The 15,463-nt window shown below is 47.5% G+C and overlaps 1 protein-coding gene across 3 annotated transcripts in view; it reads right to left on the bottom strand.

The window, feature by feature from the left end:
- Positions 1-15,463, bottom strand: part of LOC116954001 (constitutive coactivator of PPAR-gamma-like protein 2) — a 32,097-nt gene that overhangs the window by 13,726 nt on the left and 2,908 nt on the right. For all 3 annotated transcript variants that reach the window (XM_076052032.1, XM_076052031.1, XM_076052030.1), the window contains exon 2: positions 5,667-5,913. In XM_076052032.1, the coding sequence (XP_075908147.1) occupies positions 5,667-5,913 (247 nt within the window). The remainder of the gene's footprint in view (positions 1-5,666; positions 5,914-15,463) is intronic.

Here is a 15,463-nt window from a genome sequence, read left to right as displayed (position 1 = left end):
ACAAGGATACGGAACGATTAACCATCACTGCTGTAGACAAGGATACGGAACGATTAACCATCACTCCCATAGACAAGGATACGGAACGATTAACCATCACTCCCATAGACAAGGATACGGAATGATTAACCATCACTCCCATAGACAAGGATACGGAACGATTAACCATCACTCCCATAGACAAGGATACGGAACGATTAACCATCACTCCCATAGACAAGAATACGGAACGATTAACCATCACTGCCGTAGACAAGGATACGGAACGATTAACCATCACTCCCATAGACTAGGATACGGAACGATTAACCATCACTCCCATAGACAAGGATACGGAACGATTAACCATCACTCCCATAGACAAGGATACGGAACGATTACCCATCACTCCCGTAGACAAGGATACGGAACGATTAACCATCACTCCCATAGACAAGGATACGGAACGATTAACCATCACTCCCATAGACAAGAATACGGAACGATTAACCATCACTGCCGTAGACAAGGATACGGAACGATTAACCATCACTCCCATTGACAAGGATACGGAACGATTAACCATCACTCCCATAGACAAGGATACGGAACGATTAACCATCACTCCCATAGACAAGGATACGGAACGATTAACCATCACTCCCGTAGACAAGGATACGGAACGATTAACCATCACTCCCATAGACAAGGATACGGAACGATTAACCATCACTCCCACAGACAAGGATACGGAACGATTAACCATCACTCCCATAGACAAGGACACGGAACGATTAACCATCACTCCCATAGACAAGGATACGGAACGATTAACCATCACTCCCATAGACAAGAATACGGAACGATTAACCATCACTCCCATAGACAAGAATACGGAACGATTAACCATCACTCCCATAGACAAGGATACGGAACGATTAACCATCACTCCCATAGACAAGGATACGGAACGATTAACCATCACTCCCGTAGACAAGGATACGGAACGATTAACCATCACTCCCATAGACAAGAATACGGAATGATTAACCATCACTCCCATAGACAAGGATACGGAACGATTAACCATCACTCCCATAGACAAGGATACGGAACGATTAACCATCACTCCCATAGACAAGGATACGGAACGATTAACCATCACTCCCATAGACAAGGACACGGAACGATTAACCATCACTCTCATAGACAAGAATACGGAACGATTAACCATCACTCCCATAGACAAGGATACGAAATGATTAACCATCACTGCCGTAGACAAGGATACAGAACGATTAACCATCACTCCCATAGACAAGGATACAGAACGATTAACCATCACTCGGATAGACAAGGATACGGAACGATTAACCATCACTCCCATAGACAAGGATACGGAACGATTAACCATCACTCCCATAGACAAGAATACGGAACGATTAACCATCACTCGGATAGACAAGGATACGGAACGATTAACCATCACTCCCATAGACAAGAATACGGAACGATAAACCATCACTGCCGTAGACAAGGATACGGAACGATTAACCATCACTCCCATAGACAAGGATACGGAACGATTAACCATCACTCCCATAGACAAGGATACGGAACGATTAACCATCACTCCCATAGACAAGGATACGGAACGATTAACCATCACTCCCGTAGACAAGGATACGGAACGATTAACCATCACTCCCATAGACAAGGATACGGAACGATTAACCATCACTCCCATAGACAAGGATACGGAACGATTAACCATCACTCCCATAGACAAGGATACGGAACGATTAACCATCACTCCCATAGACAAGGACACGGAACGATTAACCATCACTCCCATAGACAAGGATACGGAACGATTAACCATCACTCCCATAGACAAGAATACGGAACGATTAACCATCACTCCCATAGACAAGAATACGGAACGATTAACCATCACTCCCATAGACAAGGATACGGAACGATTAACCATCACTCCCATAGACAAGGATACGGAACGATTAACCATCACTCCCATAGACAAGGATACGGAACGATTAACCATCACTCCCATAGACAAGGATACGGAACGATTAACCATCACTCCCATAGACAAGGATACGGAACGATTAACCATCACTGCCGTAGACAAGGATACGGAACGATTAACCATCACTCCCATAGACAAGGATACAGAACGATTAACCATCACTCGGATAGACAAGGATACAGAACGATTAACCATCACTCCCATAGACAAGGATACGGAACGATTAACCATCACTCTCATAGACAAGGATACGGAATGATTAACCATCACTCGGATAGACAAGGATACGGAACGATTAACCATCACTCCCATAGACAAGGAAACGGAACGATTAACCATCACTCCCATAGACAAGAATACGGAACGATTAACCATCACTCGGATAGACAAGGATACGGAACGATTAACCATCACTCCCATAGACAAGGATACGGAACGATTAACCATCACTCCCATAGACAAGGATACGGAACGATTAACCATCACTCCCATAGACAAGAATACGGAACGATTAACCATCACTGCCGTAGACAAGGATACGGAACGATTAACCATCACTCCCATAGACAAGGATACGGAACGATTAACCATCACTCCCATAGACAAGAATACGGAACGATTAACCATCACTGCCGTAGACAAGGATACGGAACGATTAACCATCACTCCCATAGACAAGGATACGGAACGATTAACCATCACTCCCATAGACAAGGATACGGAACGATTAACCATCACTCCCATAGACAAGGATACGGAACGATTAACCATCACTCCCATAGACAAGGACACGGAACGATTAACCATCACTCCCATAGACAAGAATACGGAACGATTAACCATCACTCCCATAGACAAGGATACGGAACGATTAACCATCACTCCCATAGACAAGGATACGGAATGATTAACCATCACTGCCATAGACAAGGATACGGAACGATTAACCATCACTCCCATAGACAAGGATACGGAACGATTAACCATCACTCCCATAGACAAGAATACGGAACGATTAACCATCACTGCCATAGACAAGGATACGGAACGATTAACCATCACTCCCATAGACAAGAATACGGAACGATAAACCATCACTGCCGTAGACAAGGATACGGAACGATTAACCATCACTCCCATAGACAAGGATACGGAACGATTAACCATCACTCCCATAGACAAGGATACGGAACGATTAACCATCACTCCCATAGACAAGGATACGGAACGATTAACCATCACTCCCGTAGACAAGGATACGGAACGATTAACCATCACTCCCATAGACAAGGATACGGAACGATTAACCATCACTCCCATAGACAAGGATACGGAACGATTAACCATCACTCCCATAGACAAGGATACGGAACGATTAACCATCACTCCCATAGACAAGGACACGGAACGATTAACCATCACTCCCATAGACAAGGATACGGAACGATTAACCATCACTCCCATAGACAAGAATACGGAACGATTAACCATCACTCCCATAGACAAGAATACGGAACGATTAACCATCACTCCCATAGACAAGGATACGGAACGATTAACCATCACTCCCATAGACAAGGATACGGAACGATTAACCATCACTCCCATAGACAAGGATACGGAACGATTAACCATCACTCCCATAGACAAGGATACGGAACGATTAACCATCACTCCCATAGACAAGGATACGGAACGATTAACCATCACTGCCGTAGACAAGGATACGGAACGATTAACCATCACTCCCATAGACAAGGATACAGAACGATTAACCATCACTCGGATAGACAAGGATACAGAACGATTAACCATCACTCCCATAGACAAGGATACGGAACGATTAACCATCACTCTCATAGACAAGGATACGGAATGATTAACCATCACTCGGATAGACAAGGATACGGAACGATTAACCATCACTCCCATAGACAAGGAAACGGAACGATTAACCATCACTCCCATAGACAAGAATACGGAACGATTAACCATCACTCGGATAGACAAGGATACGGAACGATTAACCATCACTCCCATAGACAAGGATACGGAACGATTAACCATCACTCCCATAGACAAGGATACGGAACGATTAACCATCACTCCCATAGACAAGAATACGGAACGATTAACCATCACTGCCGTAGACAAGGATACGGAACGATTAACCATCACTCCCATAGACAAGGATACGGAACGATTAACCATCACTCCCATAGACAAGAATACGGAACGATTAACCATCACTGCCGTAGACAAGGATACGGAACGATTAACCATCACTCCCATAGACAAGGATACGGAACGATTAACCATCACTCCCATAGACAAGGATACGGAACGATTAACCATCACTCCCATAGACAAGGATACGGAACGATTAACCATCACTCCCATAGACAAGGACACGGAACGATTAACCATCACTCCCATAGACAAGAATACGGAACGATTAACCATCACTCCCATAGACAAGGATACGGAACGATTAACCATCACTCCCATAGACAAGGATACGGAATGATTAACCATCACTGCCATAGACAAGGATACGGAACGATTAACCATCACTCCCATAGACAAGGATACGGAACGATTAACCATCACTCCCATAGACAAGAATACGGAACGATTAACCATCACTGCCGTAGACAAGGATACGGAACGATTAACCATCACTCCCATAGACAAGGATACGGAACGATTAACCATCACTCCCATAGACAAGGATACGGAACGATTAACCATCACTCCCATAGACAAGGATACGGAATGATTAACCATCACTGCCATAGACAAGGATACGGAACGATTAACCATCACTCCCATAGACAAGAATACGGAACGATTAACCATCACTGCCGTAGACAAGGATACGGAACGATTAACCATCACTCCCATAGACAAGGATACGGAACGATTAACCATCACTCCCATAGACAAGAATACGGAACGATTAACCATCACTCCCATAGACAAGGATACGGAACGATTAACCATCACTCCCATAGACAAGGATACGGAACGATTAACCATCACTCCCATAGACAAGGATACGGAATGATTAACCATCACTGCCATAGACAAGGATACGGAACGATTAACCATCACTCCCATAGACAAGAATACGGAACGATTAACCATCACTGCCGTAGACAAGGATACGGAACGATTAACCATCACTCCCATAGACAAGGATACGGAACGATTAACCATCACTCCCATAGACAAGGACACGGAACGATTAACCATCACTCCCATAGACAAGAATACGGAACGATTAACCATCACTCCCATAGACAAGGATACGGAACGATTAACCATCACTCCCATAGACAAGGATACGGAATGATTAACCATCACTGCCATAGACAAGGATACGGAACGATTAACCATCACTCCCATAGACAAGGATACGGAACGATTAATCATCACTCCCATAGACAAGAATACAGAATGATTAACCATCACTGCCGTAGACAAGGATACGGAACGATTAACCATCACTCTCATAGACAAGGATATGGAACGATTAACCATTACTCCCATAGACAAGAATACGGAACGAATAACCATCACTGCCATAGACAAGGATACGGAACGATTAACCATCACTGCCGTAGGCGAGGGTACGGACCGATGAGCGAGGCGAAGAGCGGCACGCACTCCTGCCCGATGTCCAGGATGGCGCCGAGCGACCGGCGATACTCGCGCGCCACCGCGGAGCAGGGTCCGGTGTCGGCCAAGCGCAGCGAAGCCGGCAAGAGGAGGCGTGGCGGCCCGAACGCCAGGTAGTCCCCGTGCTGTGCCAGCAAGGCGGAGCATCGGCTTGCGCGGCACTCGCGCGCCACGGCGAGCCGGTGGTCCCTCACACTCTGAGACACCTTGCGTACGCGTTCACATGGGGGGCCGCAGTTAAAAACGTCGCCGTGTTCATAAATGGAGTCGTGTCGTGGACCCTCCTCCACCCGACCCAAGCGAATAGAGGAGGGGGGTGTGTGTGCGACACAGATTGACATTTTATTCACGCAACATGATGCTCAAATATCATATTGATGGTGGATGTTAAACATTTCAGTGGCGACACCACATAAGCGATGCGAATGTATTACGGACAGCAGCAGGGTGCATAACAAGAACATCAATGAAAATAATTTCAGACAAGCAGGCTAAACAGTTTTGGGCATTTACATATGTATGTTTAACTTATTTTGCATCATACGTAGCAAACCGTGCTAATCGGAGGTGCATTATGACAAAACGAGACAGGACGTTTTGTATGGGAAAATTCGGGGTACAGGAATCCCTCGCCAACCGCGGACTTGCCAACCACGGTTTCATGCATACACGGTTTATTATTTGGATACTAATTTATCAACCGCAGCCTGGAAATTTGAGTATTCACTGGTAAACACGGTGTTATGGAAGTCAAATGACATACCACAGCATGACATCATTGTATTGCGCAATGTCATTGTTCCAAATTGTGCGGGGCCGTGGCTCTCCGTGTCACGACGACACACATCATACACTGACTCACTCATCATGCGCTTACTCACTCACACAACATACACTGACTCACACTGCCGCTGACTCGCTCACACATCATACACTGACTCACTCATGATGCGCTTACTCACTCACACATCATACACTGACTCACACTGCCGCTAACTCGCTCACACATCATACACTGACTCACTCATGATGCGCTTACTCACTCACACATCATACACTGACTGGCACATCATACACTCACTCGCACATCATACACTCAGTCACGCTGCTGCTGACTCACTCACACATCATACACTGGGAGTGTCGTGCTGCCAGCTATGGCTGCAGTTTGTCGTACGTGTTATGTATATCGTTTATTGTTAAATTTAAAATCACAGATCCTATGATTACTGTTGTTACATTGTTTTTTTAGCTTTATTTTGGTGATTCGAAAACATATGGTTCATCTAAATTGTCTTATGGTTATAATCTTAGTTCTTTCGGTAAAGTCAACGTGACTTTACCGAAAGAACTAAGAATATGAATTACTGCAGTCACCAAAGCTTTAAATCAAAATTTGTCTTATGGTTGTTGTTGTTGTTGGCTTGCACCACATTGATTTTGCACACAGCGTTTTAATATTTTTTTTGTGTGTGGAATATTTGCTGGTTTATTCCAGGATGTTTCTCAGAATCAGAAAGGGTTTTATTCGCCATGAAAGTTCACACCGACACGGAATTTACTTTGGCAGGATGGTGCATACATTCAACATATAGGAATCTAAAATCTTAAATAAGTTTTAAACAAGTCTTACTATAATAATAAGGGTTAAAAGTCTAACTAACACCAAGGGGCTGAAGTATATAAAATTGAATAAATATCGAATATAAAATAGCTTTAAGATATAATTTAAAAAAATACAAATAGGTTAACATAGTTAATATCGGCAAGGTGTCATTATGTAGATAAAATGTTAAAAACAGTGTAAGCCCTTGGCCTTGTTTAACAGGCCAGCAGCAGATGGGAAGAAACTGTTTTTATGGCGTGAGGTTTTGGTCCTGATGGACCGAAGCCTTCTGCCGGAGGGGAGTAGCTGAAACAGAGAGTGTCCAGGGTGGGAGGAATCGGCCATAATCTTCCTCGCTCGCCTCATGGTCCTTGTCGTGTGCAGGTCCTCGAGGGTTGGTAGATTGCAGGCAATTACCTTCTCAGCAGTGTGGATGATACGCTGCAGTCTGCTCTTGTCCTTGGCAGTGGCAGAAGCGTACCAGACGGTTATGGAGGAGGTGAGGATGGATTCAATGATCGCTGTATAGAATTGCACCATCATTGTCTTTGGCAGGTTGAATTTCTTCAGCTGCCGTAGAAAGTACATCCTCTGTTGAGCTCTCTTGGTGAGGGAGCTGATGTTCAGTTCCCACTTGAGGTCCTGGGAGAGAATAGTGCCCAGGAAGCGGAAGGACTCTACAATTTTGACTGGGGAGTCTAACAGGGTGATGGGGGTGAGGGGGGCTGTATTCTTCCTGAAGTCCACAACCATCTCAACTGTCTTTAGAGCATTTAGCTCTAAGTTGTTCTGGCTACACCAGGTCACCAGGTTGTCAGCTTCCCACCTATAGTCAGACTCATCCCCACCAGAGATCAGCCCAATGAGGGTGGTGTCGTCCGCAAACTTCAAGAGTTTGACGAACAGATGATTGGAGGTGCAGCTGTTGGTATACAGGGAGAAGAGCAGTGGGGAAAAGACGCAGCCCTGAGGAGTTCCGGTGCTGATGGACCTGGAGTCAGAGATTTGTGTTCCCAGCTTAACGCACTGCTTCCTGTCAGACAGGAAGTCTGTGATCCATTTACAGGTGGTGTAGGGCACGTTCAGCTGGAAGAGCTTGTCCTGAAGCAGGGCAGGGATGATGGTGTTGAAGGCAGAGCTGAAGTCCACAAACAGGATCCTGGCGTAGGATGCTGGGGCGTCCAGATGCTGTAGGGTGAAGTGGAGGGCCATGTTAACTGCGTCATCCACAGACCTGTTGGCTCTGTAGGCAAACTGAAGGGGGTCCAGGAGAGGGTCTGTGATGGCTTTGAGGTGTGCCAGGACCAGGCGCTCAAAAGACTTCATTACCACAGATGTAAGGGCGACCGGTCTGTAATCATTTAGTCCTGTTGGCCTTAGCTTTTTGGGCACAGGGATGATGGTGGAGGACTTGAGACAGGCCGGTACATGGCATGTCTCCAGGGAGGTGTTAAAGATGTTGGTGAACACCAGAGACAGCTGGTCAGCGCAGTGCCTGAGGGTGGCTGGAGAGACAGAGTCCGACCCGGCTGCTTTGCGTGGATTCTGCCTCTTGAAAATTCTATTAACTTCTCCCTCCTGAAAGGAGAGAATCGTCTCTGTAGTATGGGTGGGGGGTGGGGCCTCTTGGGTGGGAAGGGGTGGTTCAGGACAGTCCAATTGTCTTTCAAATTTACAGTAGAACTCGTTCAGGTCGTTGGCTAGGCGGGAGTCGTTAGTGGTGTGGGGGGCTCTGGGTTTGCAGTTGGTGATCTGCCTGAGCCCTCTCCAGACAGAAGCAGCGTTGTTAGTAGAGAACTGGTGTTTTAGTCTCTCTGAGTACAGTCATTTAGCCTCTCTCACCGCTTTGCTAAACCTGTTCTTCGACTCCTTGAATCTGTCTCTATCCCCAGTCCTAAACGCTTCCTCCTTCTCCAACCTCAACCTTCTGAGCTTTGCTGAGAACCAGGGCTTATTGTTGTTAAAGTTCACCCTGGTACGTGTTGGGATACAGCAGTCCTCACAGAAGCTGATGTAGGACGTCACAGCCTCATGTGAGTTCATCCAGACTATTGGTAGCAGTCGTGAACATATCCCAGTCAGTACAGTCTAAGCACGCCCGCAAATCTTCCACAGCCTCACTGGTCCACTGTTTAGATGTCCTCACAGCAGGTTTACAGAGTTTTAGTTTCTGCCTGTATGCAGGAATCAGGTGGACCATGGCATGGTCAGAGTGTCCTAGTGCTGCTCGGGGGATGGCGTGGTAGGCTCTACTCACTGTAGTGTAGCAGTGATCCAGAGTGTTCCCTTCTCTGGTTGCGCATTTAATGAATTGTATGTATTTGGGGAGTTCGTGGCTGAGATTACTTTTGTTAAAGTCGCCAAGTACGATAACCAACGAATCTGGATTTGCTCACTCCACACTCAGAATCTGATCGGCGAGCATGCGTTGGGCCTCTTTAACCTGAGGACAAGGCGGCAAATAAACTCCGACCAAAATGAGCGACGCGAACTCGCGAGGCGAGTAAAACGGTTTACAGGTTATAAAAATTGATTCAAGAAGTGGAGAACAATGTTGCAGAATCACTGTGACATCTACACACCAGCCACTGTTAATGTAAAAACAAATACCACCGCCTTTCGTCTTGCCGGAGAGTGCTATGTCACGATCTGATCTTACAAGATGGAATCCTGCGAGTTGTAGCGAAGTGTCCGGAATCAAATCACACAGCCATGTTTCCGTGAAGCACAAAACAGAAGCTGAAAGAAAGTCTTTGTTTTTTACCATCAGTAGCTGAAGTTAATCCATTTTGTTGTACAGTGAACGTACGTTGGAGAGGAAAAAGCTCGGAAGCACTGTTCGGATCCCGCGTCTGCGTAGCCGTACTAGAGCCCCTGACCGTTTACCCCTTGGGCGGTGTTTCGCTGCTTGAGCAAAGCCTAGCGCGGCATTGACTAGAATGCCTACTAATTCTGCCGCTGGAAGCAGAAAAGTAGGAATTCAATCCACAGAAGTTGTTTCCCTGATATTTAAAAGTTCGTCTCTTGTTAGAGAACTCCGAAAATCTTGGCAAAACACTGAATTGACAGACAAAACAAGACAAAATAGGGCGCACCGACTGGCTGAGGCTACCATCATCGGCGCCATCTTCGCACCAGTACGGGTGTGCTGAACAGCAGGACTCTCTCACCAGCACTGGTGTGTTGGAACAGCACGCCCTCTCACCAGCACGGGTGTGATGAATAGTAGGCCTCTCTCACCAGCACGGGTGTGTTGAACAGCAGGTCCCTCTCACCAGCACGGGTGTGCTGAACAGCAGGCCTCTCTCACCAACACGGGTGTGAAGAACAGCAGGCCCCTCTCACCAGCACGGGTGTGATGAACAGCAGGCCCCTCTCACCAGCACGGGTGTGTTGAACAGCAGGCTCCTCTCACCAGCACAGGTGTGCTGAACAGCAGGCCCCTCTCACCAGCACGGGTGTGCTGAACAGTAGGCCCCTCAACACGGGTGTGCTGAACAGCAGGCCTCTCTCACCAGCACGGGTGTGCTGAACAGCAGGCCTCTCTCACCAGCGCAGGTGTGCTGAACAGCAGGCCCCTCAACAGCAGGCCCCTCTCACCAGCACGGGTGTGCTGAACAGCAGGCCTCTCTCACCAGCACGGGTGTGCTGAACAGCAGGCCTCTCTCACCAGCACGGGTGTGCTGAACAGCAGGCCTCTCTCACCAACACGGATGTGATGAACAGCAGGCCCCTCTCACCAGCACGGGTGTGTTGAACAGCAGGCCCCTCTCACCAGCACAGGTGTGCTGAACAGCAGGCCCCTCTCACCAGCACGGGTGTGCTGAACAGCAGGCCCCACTCACCAGCACGGGTGTGCTGAACAGCAGGCCTCTCTCACCAACACGGGTGTGATGAACAGCAGGCCCCTCTCACCAGCACGAGTGTGCTGAACAGTAGGCCCCTCAACACGGGTGTGCTGAACAGCAGGCCTCTCTCCCCAGCACCGGTGTGCTGAACAGCAGGCCCCTCAACAGCAGGCATCTCTCACCAGCGCAGGTGTCCTGAACAGCAGGCCCCTCAACAGCAGGCCCCTCTCACCAGCACGGGTGTGCTGAACAGCAGGCCCCTCAACACGGGTGTGCTGAACAGCAGGCCTCTCTCACCAGCACGGGTGTGCTGAACAGCAGGTCTCTCTCACCAACACGGATGTGATGAACAGCAGGCCCCTCTCACCAACACGGATGTGATGAACAGCAGGCCCCTCTCACCAGCACGGGTGTGCTGAACAGCAGGCCCCTCTCACCAGCACGGGTGTGCTGAACAGCAGGCCTCTCAACAGCAGGCCTCTCTCACCAGCAAGGGTGTGCTGAACAGCAGGCCCCTCAACACGGGTGTGAACAGCAGGCCTCTCTCACCAGCACGGGTGTGATGAACAGCAGGCCCCTCAACAGCAGGCTTCTCTCACCAGCACAGGTGTGATGAACAGCAGGCCTCTCACACCAGCACGGGTGTGTTGAACAGCAGGCCCCTCTCAAGACAAAACTGGACAAAACAGGGCGCACCAACCGGCCAAGGCTGCCATCATCGGCGCCATCTTGTGGGGAGCCCAATTAACTGTTGAATGGGGGCCCTCCCTCTCACCTGTTACGCGTTGTCGCTTTAAAATGTTCTGGGTTCAAATTTTGTTTGTTGCGGTTGTACCCGACTTAAGAGCCGCATGGCTCACAGGGCTATACCTAATAAATGAAACTTGAAAAACCCTGGAACACGCCAACATTAAGCGTTCATTATGTTTAAAGGCATAGCGCCGTTGTTTTAAAGACATTGTACTGTACTCACCGCAGAGAACCGTAACGACATGACCATGCTGTATGATAGCCGGCGCCAAACTGTGCCACACGCCCTCCGGCATGGCCTTGTGGGAGCCTCTGTACATCTTCCGATGTACTGTACCGATAGTTATTTTATTTTTCCTTCCGAATCCGGGAAAGGGTTAATTTTACCCTTAATCAGGACTCGAAGCGCACGGCAAGCGATGAAGGTGTCGCGTCTGTGGCCCGGAGGAAGAGGTGGAGGGTGGGCTGAGCCCCTCCTCGTTCTAACCAGCCCTTCCTCCATCATCTCATTGTCATCATTCATAAGAAAGGTTATGTAAAGTTAAGGTAACGTTTATGTTTTATTATGTTATTATTTTTTTCGGTCTTTAGTGAATAAAGAGGCAAGTCGGTTAAGCTATGACGAGTTTCACCGTGGCCATGGTTCTCCTAACCCCCTAATTCCCACACGCCCTGTACCAACTGTGCATTTACCTACCGCGGTATTTTCCAGGAGCCTAACCCCCATGCGGTTGGCGACGAATTTCTGTATGTTATGCCCACCTCTTCGCCGTGGCCACAATTTTATGATTTCCGAAATTCTGCTTCCGCGGTTCCAATTCAATTCAGTGTTTGTTTACGCAAAAAAATCCTGTTTGGCCAGTTACCCAGCTATTTCGGGAAGTGGGGGGGTGGCGGCGTGGGGGGTAGGGAGGGATCCCAAAAACCTCTGTATCCCAGACGGACCCAGAGATGCATGCAAAAATACATACAAAATTAAACCTTTTAAAATAAATAAAAATATTTTTCGTTTGGGCGGATGTATGCCGGAGGGACTTGGTTGATCAGGTAGGTAAGCAACGTGAAGTAGGTAAGTAACGTGGAGTAGGTAAGTAACGTGGATGAGGTAAGTAACGTGTGGTAGGTAAGTAACGTGGATGAGGTAAGTAACGTGGGGTAGGTAAGTAACGTGGGGTAGGTAAGTAACGTGGGGTAGGTAAGTAACGTGAGGTAGGTAAGTAACGTGGGGTAGGTAAGTAACGTGGGGTAGGTAAGTAACGTGGGGTAGGTAAGTAACGTGGAGTAGGTAAGTAACGTGGATGAGGTAAGTAACGTGGGGTAGGTAAGTAACGTGGGGTAGGTAAGTAACGTGGGGTAGGTAAGTAACGTGTGGTAGGTAAGTAACGTGAGGTAGGTAAGTAACGTGGGGTAGGTAAGTAACGTGTGGTAGGTAAGTAACGTGGGGTAGGTAAGTAACGTGGAGTAGGTAAGTAACGTGAGGTAGGTAAGTAACGTGTGGTAGGTAAGTAACGTGAGGTAGGTAAGTAACGTGGGGTAGGTAAGTAACGTGTGGTAGGTAAGTAACGTGGGGTAGGTAAGTAACGTGGAGTAGGTAAGTAACCTGAGGTAGGTAAGTAACGTGGGGTAGGTAAGTAACGTGGGGTAGGTAAGTAACGTGAGGTAGGTAAGTAACGTGTGGTAGGTAAGTAACGTGGGGTAGGTAAGTAATGTGGATGAGGTAAGTAACGTGGGGTAGGTAAGTAACGTGAAGTAGGCAAGTAACGTGGGGTAGGTAAGTAACGTGGGGTAGGTAAGTAACGTGAGGTAGGTAAGTAACGTGTGGTAGGTAAGTAACGTGAGGTAGGTAAGTAACGTGTGGTAGGTAAGTAACGTGGGGTAGGTAAGTAACGTGGAGTGGGTAAGTAACGTGGGGTAGGTAAGTAACGTGGAGTAGGTAAGTAACGTGTGGTAGGTAAGTAACGTGGGGTAGGCAAATAACGTTAAGTAGGTAAGTAACGTGGAGTAGGTAAGTAACGTGGAGTAGGTAAGTAACGTGGGGTTGGCAAGTAACGTGTGGTAGGTAAGTAACGTGGAGTGGGTAAGTAACGTGGGGTAGGTAAGTAACGTGGGGTAAGTAAAGTGGGGTAAGTAAGTAACGTGGAGTAGGTAAGTAACGTGGGGTAGGTAAGTAACGTGGAGTAGGTATGTAACGTGGAGTTTTAAGTAACGTGCAGTAGGAAAGTAACGTGAAGTAGGAAAGTAACGTGGGGTAGGCAAGTAACGTGGGATAGGCAAGTAACGTGAGGTAGGTAAGTAACGTGTGGTAGGTAAGTAACGTGGAGTAGGTAAGTAACGTGGAGTAGTTAAGTAACGTGGGGTAGGTAAGTAACGTGGGGTAGGTAAGTAACGTGGGGTAGGTAAGTAACGTGGGGTAGGTAAGTAACGTGGGGTAGGTAAGTAACGTGGGGTAGGTAAGTAACGTGGGGTAGGTAAGTAACGTGGGGTAGGTAAGTAACGTGGGGTAGGTAAGTAACGTGGGGTAGGTAAGTAACGTGTGGTAGGTAAGTAACGTGGGGTAGGTAAGTAACGTGTGGTAGGTAAGTAACGTGGGGTAGGTAAGTAACGTGGAGTAGGTAAGTAACCTGAGGTAGGTAAGTAACGTGGGGTAGGTAAGTAACGTGGGGTAGGTAAGTAACGTGAGGTAGGTAAGTAACGTGTGGTAGGTAAGTAACGTGGGGTAGGTAAGTAACGTGGATGAGGTAAGTAACGTGGGGTAGGTAAGTAACGTGAAGTAGGCAAGTAACGTGGGGTAGGTAAGTAACGTGGGGTAGGTAAGTAACGTGAGGTAGGTAAGTAACGTGTGGTAGGTAAGTAACGTGAGGTAGGTAAGTAACGTGTGGTAGGTAAGTAACGTGAGGTAGGTAAGTAACGTGGGGTAGGTAAGTAACGTGAGGTAGGTAAGTAACGTGTGGTAGGTAAGTAACGTGAGGTAGGTAAGTAACGTGTGGTAGGTAAGTAACGTGGGGTAGGTAAGTAACGTGGAGTAGGTAAGTAACGTGTGGTAGGTAAGTAACGTGGGGTAGGCAAATAACGTTAAGTAGGTAAGTAACGTGGAGTAGGTAAGTAACGTGGAGTAGGTAAGTAACGTGGGGTTGGCAAGTAACGTGAAGTAGGTAAGTAACGTGGAGTAGGTAAGTAACGTGGAGTAGTTAAGTAACGTGGGGTAGGTAAGTAACGTGGGGTAGGAAAGTAACGTGGGGTAGGTAAGTAACGTGGGGTAGGTAAGTAACGTGGGGTAGGTAAGTAACGTGGGGTAGGTAAGTAACGTGGGGTAGGTAAGTAACGTGGGGTAGGTAAGTAACGTGTGGTAGGTAAGTAACGTGGGGTAGGTAAGTAACGTGGAGTAGGTAAGTAACCTGAGGTAGGTAAGTAACGTGGGGTAGGTAAGTAACGTGGGGTAGGTAAGTAACGTGAGGTAGGTAAGTAACGTGTGGTAGGTAAGTAACGTGGGGTAGGTAAGTAACGTGGATGAGGTAAGTAACGTGGGGTAGGTAAGTAACGTGAAGTAGGCAA

The sequence above is a fragment of the Petromyzon marinus genome, chromosome 53 (genome assembly GCF_048934315.1).
Source record: "Petromyzon marinus isolate PM22_M1 ecotype Great Lakes invasive population chromosome 53, UKy_Petmar_22M1.pri1.0, whole genome shotgun sequence".
Lineage (NCBI taxonomy): Eukaryota > Metazoa > Chordata > Hyperoartia > Petromyzontiformes > Petromyzontidae > Petromyzon > Petromyzon marinus.
Note: the sequence above shows the minus strand (reverse complement) of the source record. Positions and strands in the feature narration are given on the sequence as shown.